This window comes from Vigna umbellata, chromosome 8 (genome assembly GCF_029865625.1).
Source record: "Vigna umbellata cultivar VRB3 chromosome 8, Vumbellata_1.0, whole genome shotgun sequence".
Taxonomy (NCBI): domain Eukaryota; kingdom Viridiplantae; phylum Streptophyta; class Magnoliopsida; order Fabales; family Fabaceae; genus Vigna; species Vigna umbellata.
The window spans coordinates 41,736,314-41,753,725 of NC_142172.1; the positions used below are offsets into that span (position 1 = coordinate 41,736,314).

At 33.3% G+C, this 17,412-nt stretch overlaps 1 protein-coding gene and 1 pseudogene across 1 annotated transcript; one reads left to right on the forward strand and one right to left on the reverse strand.

Annotated features, from left to right (window-relative positions):
- Positions 1-1,010: 1,010 nt before the first annotated feature.
- LOC124832535 (eukaryotic translation initiation factor 2 (eIF-2) family protein) lies at positions 1,011-9,172 on the forward strand. Its single transcript, XM_047306758.2, has 13 exons — positions 1,011-1,192; positions 1,290-3,523; positions 4,146-4,681; positions 4,767-4,874; positions 4,947-5,047; positions 5,915-6,005; positions 6,100-6,210; positions 6,284-6,349; positions 6,766-6,825; positions 6,923-7,480; positions 7,954-8,073; positions 8,426-8,545; positions 8,641-9,172. Exons 2-13 carry the CDS (start codon positions 1,357-1,359, stop codon positions 8,704-8,706), a joined length of 4,104 nt encoding a protein of 1,367 aa, XP_047162714.1. The 5' UTR covers positions 1,011-1,192; positions 1,290-1,356; the 3' UTR covers positions 8,707-9,172.
- Positions 9,173-12,337: 3,165 nt separating this feature from the next.
- Positions 12,338-13,410, reverse strand: LOC124832531 (vacuolar iron transporter homolog 1 pseudogene; annotated as a pseudogene).
- Between the last annotated feature and the right edge of the window lie 4,002 nt (positions 13,411-17,412).

The window sequence follows — 17,412 nt, forward strand, 5'->3', positions numbered from 1 at the left end:
AGTTAAATCTTATTTTTACTTTTTATACAAATGAATGTGTAAATTTATAAACTTTAATTTCACACTTAGATACTCTCAATATTTTTTAAATAATCATTTTAATAACCATAAAATATCAAATATCAAATATATGGTTTTTACTTTCTAGTTATGTTTATTGGAAAAGAATCTTATTAAATATTTTAAATAAAATACTAGACCTTGAAGATAATTTTCGTATTATCCTTGAGATAAAATAAGAAAAATTTACCTTAAAATATAATTCCCATGCACTTTATAATCTTTTAAAAATTATTCTTGTAACAAATATTTGTATTTTATGTCATTATTTGTCTTATCTTATAAATAACATTTCTTTTAAGTACCAAATATTTTGTATAATAACCATTTCCACAACAAGTATATTCCCTACATCTCTTTGATCATTAAAAAAAAATCTTTTAAATAAAATAAATAATAAAAAACCATTATATCTCTTTAAATATTTTTTGTTAAAAATAATAATTATAACTTATTAATATCTAATAATATCTTATAATATTTCATAATATATGATAATATATGATAATATGTAATGCCTCTTCAAATATAGAAACTAAAACCTTAAATCAAATAAAATGATAAAATTAAATAAATTTATATTTATGTGACACAAATCAACAACTCAAAATATTTTTCTTGATTTTATTTTTATCTATTTCTTTTCATGCATTTATTTTGTATTTTTATTTATTTGTCTGTCCAAAACCAAAGTAAAAGTTTGTAAAGTTGGATGGAGTTAGGTTAATAAATAGATAATGATACTTTGAAAATATTTTAACATGTATTATGTGATTGATTTATGTTTATATTTGTAATTATTATTATTAATTATGAACTAATTTTGAATTAATTATAAAATAAAACATGAATAATATTAAAATATCTTAAAAAAAATGTTGTAAAAAAAATATATTATCGTAATAAATAATACCATCAATTTACCTTAATATTTGTTTTCATGTTCACGTTCCTTCAAGGGCTCAAATATTTGTTCCCATTCCTTCACCGCCGCTCTATCGTTTCCGAACAATCACACTTTTTCTCGTCACTCTTAACCCAATCGCAATCGGCGTTTTCCTTTCCCTTGCGTCGCAGATTCTCTGCGTTGCCGTCAGATTCTCTGCGTTGCCGTCAGATTCACTTAGGGAAGGTGCGTTCCTTTCCTTTAATTTATTCTCTGGCGTAGAGTTTTTGCGAATAGATCTTATTCTTATTCCATCGAGGCGATTTTCCTTTCCATTTCGCAGTTCTGTGATTCTAACGCGGCGCCGTTTCCACTCATACTTGCGGGAGAAGAGAAAACCCTAATCGGACATGGGGAGGAAGAAGCCGACTGCGAGAGACGAGGAGAACGCGTCGCAGCAAGGCGGTGGCGGGAAATCTAAGAAGAAGGCCGTGGTCATCGACGACGATGAGTATTCCATTGGAACAGAGCTCTCTGAGGAGCCGGCGCTGGAAGAGAAACCCGCTGCGGCGGGGAAGAAGAAAAGTAAGAAAGGCAATGCTAAAAGTAAGAGTAACGATGATGATGTTGATGATGACGAAGATGTGCCTGAAGTTGTGTTTGCTGGGAAGAAGAAGGGGAAAAACAAGAAAGGCGGTGGGAGCAGTGCGTTTACTGCATCTGGCTTTAGTTTGCTTGGTGATGAGGAAGGTGACGAAGAAGATAAGTCTGAAGAGGATGGACCTGCGGTTAGTTTTTCGAGTAAGAAGGCATCGAACAAAGGAGGCGGTAGTTTGTTCAATGCATCAGCTTTTGATGCTATCGACGATGATGCTGGTGGTGAGGAGGAGGAGGAGGAGGATGAGCCGGTGGTTAGTTTTATTGGAAAGAAAAAGTCCTCGAAGGTTTCGAAGAAAAGCGGTGGTAGTTCGTTCGCTGCCTCGGCTTTTGATGCCATTGATGATGGTGGGGATGGTGAGGTGGCAGATGATAAGAATAATGATTTTGATGACGATGAACCTGTTATTGCTTTCACGGGGAAGAAGAAGTCTTCGAAAGGCAGTAAAAAGGGTGGTGCTGTGTTTTCTGCCTCTGTTCTCACTGAAATCGACGATGAAGAGGAGAAGGAGGATGGTGGCGGTGATGATGACGATGACATTGGACCAATTACTTTCTCTGGCAAGAAGAAGAAGTCTTCCAAGAAAGCTGCAAGTTCCGGTGGCAAAGCTGTTTCTGTTGAGGATGATGTTTCTGTACCCGAGTCTGGTAAGGATGGTGATGACACGGATGAGGATGATGTTTCTTTAGTTTCGTTTTCAGGTAAAAAGAAGTCCTCTAAAAAGAAGGGCAGTAGCACTGCTGCCAAAGGGAGTGAGGAAAATGTGGATGTAGTTGAGCCTGAGGCACCCACTATTGGTAGTGTTGATGCTAGCAACAGCAATGTAAATAAGAGTGAAGGAGTTGCTGAAACTTCCAAAAATAAGAAGAAGAATAAGAAAAAGAGTGGAAGAACTGCTCAAGAGGAGGAAGATTTGGATAAGCTTCTTGCAGAGCTCGGTGAGGCTCCTGTACCAAAACCAACTGCTTCTGCACCACAGGATGATAAAGTTCAGCCTACTCCTGAAGTAGGTCCTGCTGTTGCTGATGCTTCTGGGGAAAAGGAGGGTGAAGAGGAGGTGGTAGAATCAGCTGCTGCAAAGAAGAAGAAGAAGAAAAAGGAAAAGGAAAAGGAGAAGAAGGCAGCTGCCGCTGCCGCAGCAGCAGCAGGAAGTGCACCAGAAAAAGAATTAGCCGAAGTTAAAGCTGAGGCAATTGAACCAAAGAAGAATGATTCAAAGGCTAAGGCAGCTGATAAGAAAGTGCCAAAGCATGTTAGAGAGATGCAAGAGGCACTAGCTCGAAGAAAAGAGGCTGAAGAAAAGAAGAAACGAGAAGAGGAAGAGAGGTTAAAGAAGGAAGAAGAGGAGCGACGGAGGCAAGAGGAACTTGAGAGACAGGCAGAAGAAGCTAAACGCAGAAAGAAGGAAAGAGAAAAGGAAAAACTCCTGAAAAAGAAGCAAGAAGGTAAATTATTAACTGGTAAGCAGAAAGAAGAAGCACGTCGTTTGGAGGCAATGAGGAGGCAGATTCTCAATAGCACTGGGGGTCTGACTCTCCCTTCTGGGGACTCTGGTGCTCCAGCTAAAAAACCCATATACCAGACAAAGAAGGCAAAACCAAATAATAGAAATCAGAATGGTGCTGCTGCTCAGGCAGCTGAAATTGTCGAAGCGAAGGAGACTGCTACTGATGTAGTTTCTGAGGAACCAGTAAATATTGAAGAAGTGGAGTCGATTCAGGTGGATGACAAAGTTGAACTTCCTGTCACTGCTGAAGATGATGTGGTGGAAGATGATGAAGATGATGAATGGGATGCAAAAAGCTGGGATGATGTTAATCTGAATGCCAAAGGTGCATTTGCAGACGAAGAGGCTGACTCCGAACCTAAACCTGTTATCAAAAAGGAGATTAAAAATGCCATGCCAACTCAGAATGCCGGTGAGATTTGCATATTTTTATTGGCATTTTTGCTTGTTGTTATACTGCCAAAAACCTCTTTGATGATTGTAAACTACAAGTTTGGAGACATAGCGTTCGGGTCTCTATTGTTGTACCCTTATATAGTAGCCATAGTGTAAACGCATCTTTGAACTTGTTTTGGTATAAAGAATTAAAAACTATGGTTCTATAAAATTTTGACCAAAAACTTAGGTTTGGATTTTTTCTTCCCAATTCAAGTGACTTCTTTGTTAAATTAACATCACTGCTTTCATGAAGTAATACGTTGTTGAGATATTATATTTGCTACAGGAGTTGTTGTTAAACTGGAAACCTACATTGCGATGCATGTTTTTCTGGTATATGATAACAATTAGTACTTTTATATCCAGCTCTGCTTTAACAAGAACACACGGTGTTTGATTGACGCTAATAGATTTCTGGGTTCTATGTGTTTGGTTGTTAGTTGTTACTGTTGTGTGTCCCCCGGTATAGCAAGGGGTTGTGTGAATCGATATTTACTTACACTTTTATTTCCCTAATAAAGTATAACCTTTTTATTCTTTATTTATTACTACTTCCTTCTAATATAAAAATAATCTGTTTTTCTCCTATGCAACAGGGGCTGCTAGTGCAACTGTTTCTGGGCCTTTGACTGATGAAACTGAAAATGGAAAGCAAGCTAATGCTGTGGTTACAGACAGAAATAAGAAGCATGATTCTGACTTGAATAGGTCAAAAAAATCTGCTGCCCCTCCTCAGCCTAATGATGAAAACCTCCGCTCCCCAATTTGCTGTATCATGGGGCACGTGGATACTGGGAAGACCAAGCTGTTGGATTGTATTCGAGGTACTAATGTTCAGGAGGGTGAGGCTGGAGGTATCACACAACAGATTGGTGCAACATACTTTCCTGCTGAGAACATACGTGAAAGAACAAAGGAACTGAAAGCTGATGCCAAGTTGAAAGTTCCTGGTCTACTGGTTATTGACACCCCTGGGCACGAGTCGTTTACTAACTTGAGGTCTCGGGGTTCAGGCCTATGTGATATTGCAATTTTGGTTGTTGACATTATGCATGGGTTAGAGCAACAAACAATAGAGTCACTCAATCTATTAAAAATGAGGAATACAGAATTCATTGTTGCCTTAAATAAGGTGAGTATTTCTGCCTTAACACTTTCTTGAATATTTTTAATAGGTGATGCTTATGCTTGTTGCACTTTTCTTTGACACTTTGCAGGTTGACAGGCTTTATGGATGGAAAACATGTCGCAATTCCCCAATTGTCAAAGCACTGAAGCAGCAGACTAAGGATGTTCAAAATGAGTTCAATATGAGGCTCACTCAGGTGGCACAAGATTTTATTTCTGTGTTAGTTGTTATTGTTTGTAACCCTAATTTTCTTCTGTTTTATTGCTAGATTGTTACTCAATTCAAAGAACAAGGGATGAATACCGAGTTGTACTATAAAAACAAAGAAATGGGAGAAACATTCAGTATTGTGCCTACAAGTGCAATAAGGTAATTGCAGTAGCCTTGTAATTATAACATTCTGCCTCCTCACCTTCGTCTGAAATAAAATCAGTTTGGCGTTGTAATTAAAACAATGAATTGTTTGGTAGAAATAGTTAGGGTTGCACCATCTATTTTATGCGTTGAATATTTCCATTGAATCAAATTCTCTGGTCTGATGAATATAGATGTCTCCTTTGTGATTAAGAACAAGGACAATGGATGGGTTTTGATTTTGAGACTGATGTACTGTTTTTGTTCCTGCACACGCCTAACTTTCCTAATGGGATAATACTAAGAGAAACAGATGTCTGAAGTATTATTTTTTTGAAACATTTAGTTTATGGGGTTGTGGGTGTGAGAGTTTATATCTGATAAGTATTGCATTATATACACTAGATTTTACTAATACTGATGTCAATATATTGCAATGTTACTACATGTGTTAGTGTTTAGAAGAACAGAATTTCTAAATCAAACATATTGTTGGTTTTAAGCAATTTCAGTCCATTTGCTTTTTTAACATTTTTGCCACTATTAGGAAGTATCATCTATTGCTTCTAAATTCTAGTATTTCAGTGTGTTCCAGAACATCTTAACTTCTTTGTAATGTTTCAAATTGGTTTCAAACTGTCTGAGGTCTGACTGAAATTATCTAAAAAGTGGTGATTTTGTGGGAGAAGTGAGGGTGGTATATGAAAAGTGGGGACAGATTTCCATTTATCTTTGGGCACTAACACGTGTAAAATATGCCTGAACTTTGTCTTGGGACCGACAGTCTTTTTAATTAGTGTTGCCTAAAATTGTTACACAATCTACTTATTGCTTGTCATGTGGTTGTCGTATTGACACTATTTTTGCTTTTTCATATTTCAGTGGCGAAGGAATTCCCGATTTGTTATTACTTTTGGTTCAATGGACCCAAAAAACAATGGTTGAGAAACTTACATACAGTGAAGAAGTGCAGGTTAGCTTTACTGTCACCTAATGTTAAAGTTAGTCGAATGCATTGCGATGGTTTAACTGTAGGGACCTAATTGGTTGTTTATTGTGGTCACCAGTGTACTGTTTTAGAGGTTAAGGTTGTTGAAGGCCATGGAACTACTATTGATGTTGTTTTAGTTAATGGTGTTCTTCATGAAGGAGAACAAATAGTTGTCTGCGGAATGCAGGTAAGTGTCTTAAATTCTCACTACATCTTTTAGCAACCGATCACTGGTTAAGGCTAATGGAATTTTATTATAGGGCCCAATTGTTACCACAATTCGAGCTTTATTGACTCCTCATCCAATGAAGGAACTTCGTGTCAAGGTATAGTCACAATTTTTTGTTTCTTTATTTAATTGCCATCTACTACGATTGTAAACAAGAGATTATGTGATCTTGAATTATTAAATTCATAGCAAGTATGGTTTTGGAGGGAAAAATGTTGCGGTAAAATTTCATCGAGTTCCAATAATCTTAAAAAGTGTTGGAAGATATCCTAATCATTATGCTTACCATGGTGGAGCGAGTCAAAAAAACCAGAGGGATGGGTCTTAGATAATTAATTTAGACAAGAAAACTATTTGAGCAAGTCAATATCTCATCCTTTCATGTTTCATGTCAGCATCAGCAATTTGTTTTGAGTAATGTGTTTTATATTGGCAAATTCTATCTACTGGCAGAGATTGTATTGTTTACTATCTCTTACACTTTACAACGCAGTAATAATGGTATAATTTCAGGGAACATATCTTCATCACAAAGAAATCAAAGCTGCAATGGGTATAAAAATCACTGCCCAGGTATTTCCTGGTGATATTGGTTGTTCTTTTTCTATTTTTATTCTATTTTCTTGTGCTCATGAATGCTTAAGCTTTGGTTTTACTGTGTTTCATTCAGGGCCTTGAGCATGCCATTGCTGGCACTGGGTTATATGTGGTGAAGCCTGATGATGATTTGGAAGATATCAAAGAAGCAGCAATGGAAGATATGCGATCAGTTATGAGCAGGATTGACAGGACCGGTGAAGGTGTTTGTGTACAGGCATCTACCCTTGGTTCCTTAGAAGCATTACTGGAGTTTTTGAAAACTCCAGAAGTTAGTATCCCTGTTAGTGGTATAAGCATTGGTCCTGTTCACAAAAAAGATGTAATGAAGGCCAGCGTAATGCTTGAAAAAAAGCGAGAGTATGCAGCTATATTGGCATTTGATGTCAAAGTTACACCTGAGGCTAGGGAACTGGCAGATGAATTGGGTGTGAAGATATTTATTGCTGATATCATTTATCATCTGTTTGATCAATTTAAAGCGTATATTGACAACATTAAAGAGGAGAAAAAGAAAGAAGCTGCTGATGAGGCAGTCTTCCCATGCGTTTTTAAAATCTTACCAAATTGCATTTTCAACAAGAAGGACCCAATTGTTTTGGGAGTTGATATTCTTGAAGGCATTGCAAAGGTATTGTTACTTTTTATTGAGGCATTTTTTTTATATGGTTGCTATTATATGGCGAATAACTGTTTTCTTTACGCAAGGACGAGGTCCTTTTTTGCTGGAGTGCATCCAGCAGTTTTAGTTCTCGTTTTAAATCTATTTTTGACAGAGGAATTAATTGTATTTCTTTGTCCCATGTATAATCTAAGCTGTGGTTTGAGTAATTATAATGTGGTGAGATGGAAACTTATGCTTTAAATTTGTTGCACACATTCTCGGTAGTTGGTACAACAAAAGTATTGGAAAAGTGAAAATGGAATGAACTTATTTATTCTCCACCTACAAATTTTCCACTTTGAAGCATGGAAATGTGCTTAATGTGACTTTTGACCTTTACAAGCAACATTTAGTTTAATTTTGTGAAGCCTGTTATGTGCAATGCACAAAGATAATTGTTTTCATTCCTTAATTGCATCTAATATTTGTTTATTTGACAGATTGGGACTCCAATTTGCATTCCTTCCAGAGAGTTCATTGATATTGGTCGCATTGCCTCCATTGAAAATAACCACAAACCTGTTGAATATGCCAAGAAGGGGCAGAAAGTAGCCATTAAGGTATGTTCTTGGACTGAAATTAAAGGCTTTATAATGAACCTCACCAAACTCCCAAATTTATTACCAATGAAAATGGAATTCGAAATATTGATTAGAAAGCCTGTAACAAGAACCAAGAAGCTTCTACCTGTAAGTTGTACCGTGTTAAAAGTAGAAGATCATATTAGTTTTATTACGTTGACAAATTTCATATTCCATTTACATGATTTAGTCTGATCAATAATTAGATACTATGGCTGTTGAGGAAATGGTGAGAGATAAGTTAAGAGGTGGATGATAGAGAGAAATGGAATGATTTGCCTTGGGTATTCTTTGTGGCAACCTTACTGTGAGTCTCCACTTTGTTTTACAGATTGTTGGCAGCAATCCTGAAGAGCAACAAAAAATGTTTGGGAGACATTTTGAGATCGACGATGAACTTGTAAGCCATATTTCACGGAGATCTATTGACATTCTCAAAACTAATTATCGGGTAAGTCTGCAATAACAAGCATCATGAGCAAATTATTTATCTGTTTATGGATTTAGTTGAACATGTCTTTAAGTTACATCTGTTGATTGATATAGGATGATCTATCCATGGAGGAATGGAGGTTGGTTGTGAAATTGAAGAATCTTTTCAAGATACAATGAGTAGACTTAATGCGTGGGCACTCAAGTATTCATTTCAGAAAAGCAAGGTTTTGGCGAATGTTTGGCTTTATGCATAGCTTTGAAGGGATTGTTGAGGATGCGGTGGGATTCCCCATGAAAACCAGTAGATGATACGAAGATTCAGGTGGATGGCGCTGTCATGGAGAGGCTAAATGTAACAGACGAGACTCCAATGCTTTGTCAGGTGGGAAGCTCAGATAAAAAGGGTGCGGAAAGGGTAACTGGCAAGGTCCAAATTTTGTGAATTACTATCATATTTATATACATATATGTGGTATACATGGAACCAAATAAGGTTTCTAAATGCAGTTCAGTGAGGAAAAGGAAAATTTTTCGGGAGTAATCATTGATTTGACTAAAATTGATAACTTTTGGTTTACGAGTGTAGTTGTGTACAAATTTTTAACATTTGTAGCAATAGGCACTTTATTTTTCGTGAGTTATATATCCTTTTGGTGTTCCATATACCAAGCATTTGGTTGTGGAAATTGGTATTAAGGGAAAAGATTAACTAAGCCACGTGGAGCCTGAAATTTGTTTTTAGACATATTGACACGGGTGAAGGATAGCATGAGATAGCCAGCCATATCTCCCACCCAGGGAAAGTATATTAGAACCGTTAGATTTACTTATTTTCAAATCAATGATATAGAATTTGTCTTTGTTTTTGTTCTCTTTCTCTGGTTTTCCCAATTTACTACCCATTTTGTTCAAGACTTGAAGTATCATGGAGAGGGAGAGGGGGAGTAAGGGTAGAATGGTGTGTTGTTGTCGTCGCTTCAGGTGGCAATGTAATTGCCATTCGTATCATGGAAATAGAGAACAGTGATGGAGAGGAGATAAACGTTCTCATAATCTGCTCACTCTTGCTTGCCGATGTTAACGACGTCGGCATGCAACGCTCGTTCGCTTGGAGAAGATGATATTGCTGGTAGCGGCATAGGAAATAAGAAAACAAAAAATGAAACATGAAATAGAAAATAAGGTAGTTGTTAACTTTAATTCTCTTGAGATAAATTGTTAGAATTAATTACTAAAGTATTTCCTATTTTTGAGTTTGGAATTTTGGGTTTAGAAGGTGTTTTAGAGAGTTATGTATGGAAGGTGTATTTATATTATCTGACTCTTAATTGGAATGAGATTCTAACTATGTTATCTTAATATATTTGTTAGAACAATGATGTGGGAATAAAAACGAAGTTTCAAAGAAAAATCCTTGTTTTCTTAATCTTCGATTGAGTTTGTTTTTATATACTCAATAGTTTCATAGTTTCATATAGGAAAAGTCGAAATAAATGATAATTCTTTAATTTTTTAGATGTCTTTTAAGAATAGAACTCTAAAGGAGTCTTTTTAGAGGAAAAAATATCTCGGATATAAGAACTATTCATAATATCTTAATTATAATTAAAAACTGTTCATTGACAAGGTAACATTTAGTTTAAGGATGTACATACCACTTGTTACCCCATAGGAATTGGCAACCTCATTCCTGCATTTTTGGGTTATTTTCTGTCAGTTCTTTGCTGAATACGGTTATTTTTTCCGTTCCTAATTCCATCGGTGTTCTTCACTCCTGTTTTAGTTTTCTTGACACACAAGCTATCAACGTGAAACCTCTCCACTACCTTTTAAGCTGGTGGCACCTGGCTTCAAACCAGATATTTTCTTCCTTCGTAAATTAACCACCAGTGTTCATTCTGAGTTAAATTCTTGTACGGCGAATACAAACACCAGAAAAATTAATCAGTATCACCAAGATTGAAAAACAACATTTACCATTAGTTTCTGTTAAAGACCCAGATGAAAGTTATACACTTATTAGGTAAAGAGATTTTGCCAATGATCTTATCGAGTGCTATCTGATGCTTGAACATAACCGGGACATAACGTATTGAAGCAACCTTTTGCACTTGTGTTATTAAATTGTTTAAATATGAAAAAAAAAAGGGAGAAATGTGTGCTGTTATTAGCTCGATATACAGAGCTTTCATAAATCACAACTTAACTATCAGAAAAAGTAAAATTACGGAATTTTAAAATTTACATCTATCTGAAAGCTGTGTAACTTCTTTTCTTACTCGTAGGAATGACAACGAATTATGTAAGACATATGTTTATTCGCGATATGATTTTTATAATAAAAAAATCTAACTCATTATTTGTTTCGTTACTATTAGATATTTATTTAAAAAATAATTATGAGCTTTTTAAAATTCATAGATATATAAATATCTATGGATAGTAAAAAAGTATTTTATAATTTTTAAAATAAAAATTTAAATAAAATCAAAAAAGTAAAATATAATATAAATTAAATTAAATATAAATTACATTTTAATTTTTAATTAATTAATTTTAATAAAACATAAATTAAATTTTAATTTTTAACTAAATTTTATTTTAATAAAATATAAATTAAATTTTAATCTTAATTTTTTTTAGATAACGAGTTTCACATATAGATACTTGTATTTAATTTGTTTATATTAAAACGTTTGTTATCTTCTATAAATACCTGTAAGTATATGCATTTTTATTATATAATTAAATATTAAAATATTTGTTATCTGTAAATAATAAATACACGTGAGGATCAATTATTTGTTATGAGTTTTATCTGATAATACTTGTGTGTTATTCTTCTTGTTCCTTTACCATCCATTCTATAGGTTCGGCAACATTTTATATTTAATAATGAGCTAATTAGTATAATAACATTTTAGGCTTGAAGATACTATTTTGCAATTATATATATATATATATATATATATATATAATTAAATTAAATTAAGATGTGCAAGCAACCACTGGAATGTATAAATTTTGCTTACTTGTGTTCAATACTGTCAGGACTGAAGTTGTAAATATAAGTAAAAAAAGAGTCTGCCCTTAAATTACCATAAGTTTTTTAAGCTATTACTTTCTGCATCCGATAAACTTTCGTTCTGCACCCATTATTCCGAATTTTATTTTCCGAAATGTATTAAATCACTTCCAGAAAGATTTTTTCTGAAAGGCACTTTGCTCACTTTTTCGGAACACACTCACCAACTGCTATTCTGGAAAAAATTTCCAAAAACTTTGATATGTGCAAGAAGAAAATTGATAAGGTGCAGAAAGTAACACCCTAAGCTTTAATGAGATTGGCCGAACTGAAACAACCAACACAATTTGTTTGCCCCTTTAGAGTGTAAAAATACTCAAGGTGTAAAACGTCAGTCATATCCAACACGCAAATGGAATACAAGGATAAAATAGCTTGTAAAGAAAAAAACAATTCCTTTTTTTTTTTTTAAACTTTCAATAGGGTCTCAGGCACCTTGAGTATATTGTATCTCTAAATGGGATTGTTATCATTTTGAATATGCTCCAATTTAACTCCTATATAATACCACCTCGAAGGGTACACAACCTTCCAGATTTAAAAGGGTTGGATTGGAAGAAATATTAAGCGGAGAATCTACAACTTTTCAACCTCCATCAACGACAAAATCCATTAATTTTCTAAATATTGAATGGAAAAATATAATATATAGTAAAATACTAATTCTCTTTAATATAAGCATTCCTTCAAATTTTGTGAAAAAAAAATTGAAATCCTTTGAAGTATAGACAAAACTCTTAACTCTCTTAGATATATAATTTCGAGTTTGAATAAGGATTTAGAATAATATGCAATGCTGCATTCCAGTCAAAGGAGAGGAATTAACCTTTAGAATTTTTGATACATAAACAACAGTAGATATATGTATACAAGGTTCTGATCGATAGACCCTTTTTTTTCATGCTAGTTTATTGCCATGCGAACTTTCTTCCATTCACGTCGTCTCGCCTCATGCTTTATATATGAAAAGCAAAAATGAAGGGACTCTGAAGGAGAGTTGATAAAAGGAGATGCATTTGGTTAGTAAAACTCATTTCAGAAGAAGAGACATATATTGATAACTAAAGACCACTTGACCCAATCAACTTGGTTAGTCCAAAAGTTACGGCCATGGCTAGCCAACCCCCAACCAACACTCTCACACAAGACCTCAATGTTGGAGCCTTACCCAACACTGCCCCAAGCCAACCAAACACCACAAGAGCGAAGCTCACTGCTCCCAAAACCACACCAATCCTCACCTTATACTCCCTTATGAAAGAGGCTGCAAGAAGAGGAACAATTGCACCAACAGAAAATGCTAAAGCTGAGGCTGCTGCAGCATGTATAGGGTTTGGTAAACTCTCTTTCTCCTTCTCATCTTCCTCTTCATCTCTGTCTCTGCCATTCTCCCTTTCACTGTCCCTTTTCATCTGAGCAACTTCTATGTCCAACTGCGAGTACACAGACACAAACTCCCCTATGGCCATGCTGCATGCACCGGCCACTAGCCCTGCAAACCCTGTTAGGATCATAACTTTTATGTCTTGCTTCACTGCTCCCACACCCATCATTAGAGATGCTGTTGAGACCAATCCGTCATTGGCTCCTAGGACAGCAGCACGCAGCCACTGAGATCGCTTTGAGTAATCGAAGTCCTTGGTTTCACCCTCCATAGTTTCTTGTTGCTCAAGGTCATTGTTTGCGAGTACGAATTTTGCCTGGTTATGGGATGAGTGATCAGATGCCATGGAAAAGGGTGAACTTTGGCTTGAGGAAGAGATAAGTAATGGTGGATGTGGAGGACACACGCTAACAAAGAACGGTATTTATCGATGGAAATTGTCTATCTTGGTGGCAACGGTGGGGCAACCCCACTAATCAAAAGATAAATTTTATATATTCCCCAAATGCATAGGGATATGTGTATGTTTATAGTAAATTCAGTTAATTGTCTAGTTGATTATGGGTTTTATTGAGAAGACATGATATATTATCACGAGATATGAATACAATACATACAACGAATTAATACCATTCTATCCTTATATGACTCACTTGATATTCATATTTCCCCCTCAAGTTAACCGCGATCCTTAGTTAATCATGGCAACTCTTGATATCAATGATATTCTTTTTTTTTTTTTAAGGAAGGTCATAGGAGAAACACAGAATCAATAGATAAAAGTCGATTCCATACATAAGGTATTTTCACCTATTTAATTCAAAACTTTAATCCAATGAATTCATGGTCTTTATCCTTATATATTATTTAACTTTTCTTTTTAACTTTTTTTTAACTAATGTGAAATTTAAATTTACACTTATTTTTCTTACCATTCACAAAGCCTCAACTCATATATATCAAATACTATAATTTCAAGTCTCATTTGTAGGTGTCAGGATGTTATTAATATAGAGAAGGGATGAAACTTTTTAAAGATTTTGAAGAAATGATATATATTGTATGGATGAACTTATTATTTTGTTTTATCCATTACTCTCATTATAAGAAGTTTTTTAATTACTAAGAGAATCTTACCAACATAAATAAATTTGTCGATAAAACAATATTTATCCGTAAAATCTATCGGTAAGTTAGAATTTAAATTTTTGACAAAATTATTTATCAATAAATATCCGTCAATAAAATTTATTTGGTAAAATTTAAAGATAATCTATAATTGTTATCACTAGCAAATTTTTTTATCAATAAAATTTGTAGATAAAATGATACTACATTTTTCACTTTGAGCTTTGACCATTTAGTAATAAAATTCATAGGTAAACTTGTTAGTAATTAAATTCATTAAAATACATTGGTAAAGTCCATCGATAAAATAGACTTTTGATTATAGATAAAAAAAATATCCATTGACAAATTCGTTAGAAAATTGGGCGCCAAATCTTTTGTCTAACCTAGGTAAATATGTTTATAAATTAATAAAAGATGTGAGAGAAATAAAAGAAAGTGTAGAAGGAGGAGAAAAAGAGAGGAGCTAGATGTTATGTTGCAACGGAACGACGACTATAGAACAGTGACGTGAAGGTGGTGGTAGTAGCAAAGGATGCAAGGAAAGATTAAGTGAAGGAGGAGAAGTAGGAGTAGTTGACGATGGCAATGACAGAGTTGAAGAAGCCAAATGTGGTTGCGACAACTTTGGAGAAGGAAAAAGGAGTAAAAGAGGAGAAAGAAAAAGAAAAGAAAAAATAAAAAGAAAAAGAAGGAAGGATGGGAAAGAAGAACCTACTAACATATATTTTTCGACAAATTTTTTTGTTACGCATAATTATCAATAAATTTTCTAATCTATCAATACACATTTTATCAACAAATTTTTTAAATGTAAGGAGACCATCATAAATTTTGATTTATTAACTTAATCATTATAATTGAATTTTGAAGTAATATGAATTTTTCTTGTAGTATTTATATATAGAACAAAATGTAAAAAATCAAATATTTACATAATACCAATCTTAATTTCCGAAATCAAAATAATAATTAAATTTTAAAATGAAAAGATACGTCAAAACTAAAATATTTTCTAAAAATTAATTTAAATAAAAAAATGTTAAGTAAATATTCTAACAATAAGTATTATTATAAATTTTAAGTTTGTGATTTTAACGAGCTTCTTAGACAAAATAATTAATCTAAAGTTGTCTTTTTCAAAGAAAAAGTTAATTAATTTGCCCTCATTTATTAAAGAATGTGGGAAAAAAGATGGGAATGATTGAGAAGTGTGTGCTGCAAATGGTGACATTTTGTTAAAAGTATGTTAGTGTGACTTTATCTGGGGTGGTCAAATACGAAATGCATGTGCAGTCAAGCTTTGTGAGTGTGTGTTTTTTTTCTCCAAATTATTGAGGCTTTATGGTCTTATGAATAGTTCTACAATGACTCCATAAATAGTCATAGTAAATTATGGTATCTGATTTTTAACTCAACTTGTAATTTGGGGCGTATAAATTTTGTTAGAATAATTAACTAATACTATACAATCAAACATTTCTTATTTTATAAAGATTTTTGTTCGTGTTTCAACTCTTCTGTTGTAGTTTGATAGATTGAAAGGTTATAGGTATAAACTACATATATTTATAAATTTTGAAATGTATTTTTTATCAGACCTAATTATAATTTGATTAGTAAAAATTATACTTTATAATAAATTAATCAGAATTAATACTAATTTCTTCGTTATCTAATAATTCAATCTTATCTCTTAGTCGTAGAAGAAAACTCTTGTGGAGAAATAAATCATTCGACTCGTAACAGATATATGATAAAAACATTAACAAATATTTGAATTTTAGTATATTTGAATTTCCAACATTAACAAATATATAAAAGCATTACAAAGGAGTCAACTGGTTTTAGAGTCTATTTTTCAGATATACATAAAAAAAAATTTAAAAAAATCAATAGATTTTAAATCTAACTCAATCCACAAAACCGATTTATAGAATGAAGTTTGCACTCAGTTATAAACTATGTCAAAGATTTTTAACTATGTATATTTTTATTTTTGAGGTATCTTAATTAACACCAAGTGAATAGAGACATCTTAATTAATCAAAGTACATTTGACAGAGAGAGGTAATGAATTGGCAGAAAAATATATTGACGAAATTAATGTAATATCAGGGCTAGCTTTGTTCAGGAAAAAGAAGAGGACGTCTTTGTGAGTGTTGATTGGATAAAAAGCTATTCTCCAACAACATTTGAATTTTAGAATTTAAATCATTGAATGATAGAAGTGGTAGAATTAATGGTACATATAAGGATCCAAACAAACAAAGTAAAAGCATTGACAGTGTGAGGACGTGAAAGAATGATTCAGCGAAACCATAATTTATGGCATGACTCAGATAAAAGGACAAAACGAAAAGTTAAGCAAAATGAAATTGCTTTTTCTTCACACTCGAAAAGGAGAGGGAAAAGCACGTTATTGAGGTCCCTTTAATTGTTTCTTCGGTTATAGCACATTAGGAGGGTCTGCTACGTACCACAAAGAGTTTCGTATAGCATTGGAAAACGGATGGAAACTTTATATGTGCTTCACATTAAATTCTATATTACGTACTTTCTTTGTAGTTGTCATGCCAATGTGATGGTCATTTTCTTCTATGTCAGTCACTTTTAGATCATAAGCATTAGAATTAGCACGATAACATTTTTTTCTTCTCTATTGTGTTTGAATTAGACAAGAGAATTATTTATTTATTTATTTAGAGAATTTGAATTTTTTTAAATATAATAATTTGTTTGGATGAAATTTTTTGAAAAAAAACATTAAAATTGAGAAATTTAGAAAGTTGTGAAATTTTTCATTGGTATGAAAAATATCTATAAGTCCAAAAAAATCGATTCATAACTATCTTTGGTTCAGGTAAAACTATTTTGATATTAAATCCGAGTCAACCTAGTTCAACTATAAAATCATATTGTCTTGATTACACCTTCGATCATAGTATAAGGTCAGGCCGACTAGATCTAGGCCAATTGTCAAGCAAAATAGATCGAGGTCGAATGTTGAGCTGAATTAGTTTTGACTAAAGATCACGTTGAGTCAATCAACAAAAGGTCACGCTGAGTTACTTTTAACTGAAAATCAAACTAAATCAATTAAGGTCAAAAATCAATTTAATTTGACAAGTTAAGATAAATAGTCAAACATCAAAAATCAAATAAATTGAACTCAAATATAAAACTAAATTTGAGTTTGAATTAAGATAAAAATTTGTTTTATCAAATAAAAAATTAAAATATAAAATATTTTAGTTACTTTGTTTAAATTTTGATTATATGATAA

Bases quoted from the DNA above. Each gene is read 5' to 3' on its own strand.
- LOC124832535 (XM_047306758.2), top strand. From the start codon at position 1,357: ATGGGGAGGAAGAAGCCGACTGCGAGAGACGAGGAGAACGCGTCGCAG. The intron at 5,048-5,914 runs GTAATTGCAGTA...TTCATATTTCAG, and splicing joins GTGCCTACAAGTGCAATAAG to TGGCGAAGGAATTCCCGATT. The intron at 8,074-8,425 runs GTATGTTCTTGG...TTTGTTTTACAG, and splicing joins GGCAGAAAGTAGCCATTAAG to ATTGTTGGCAGCAATCCTGA.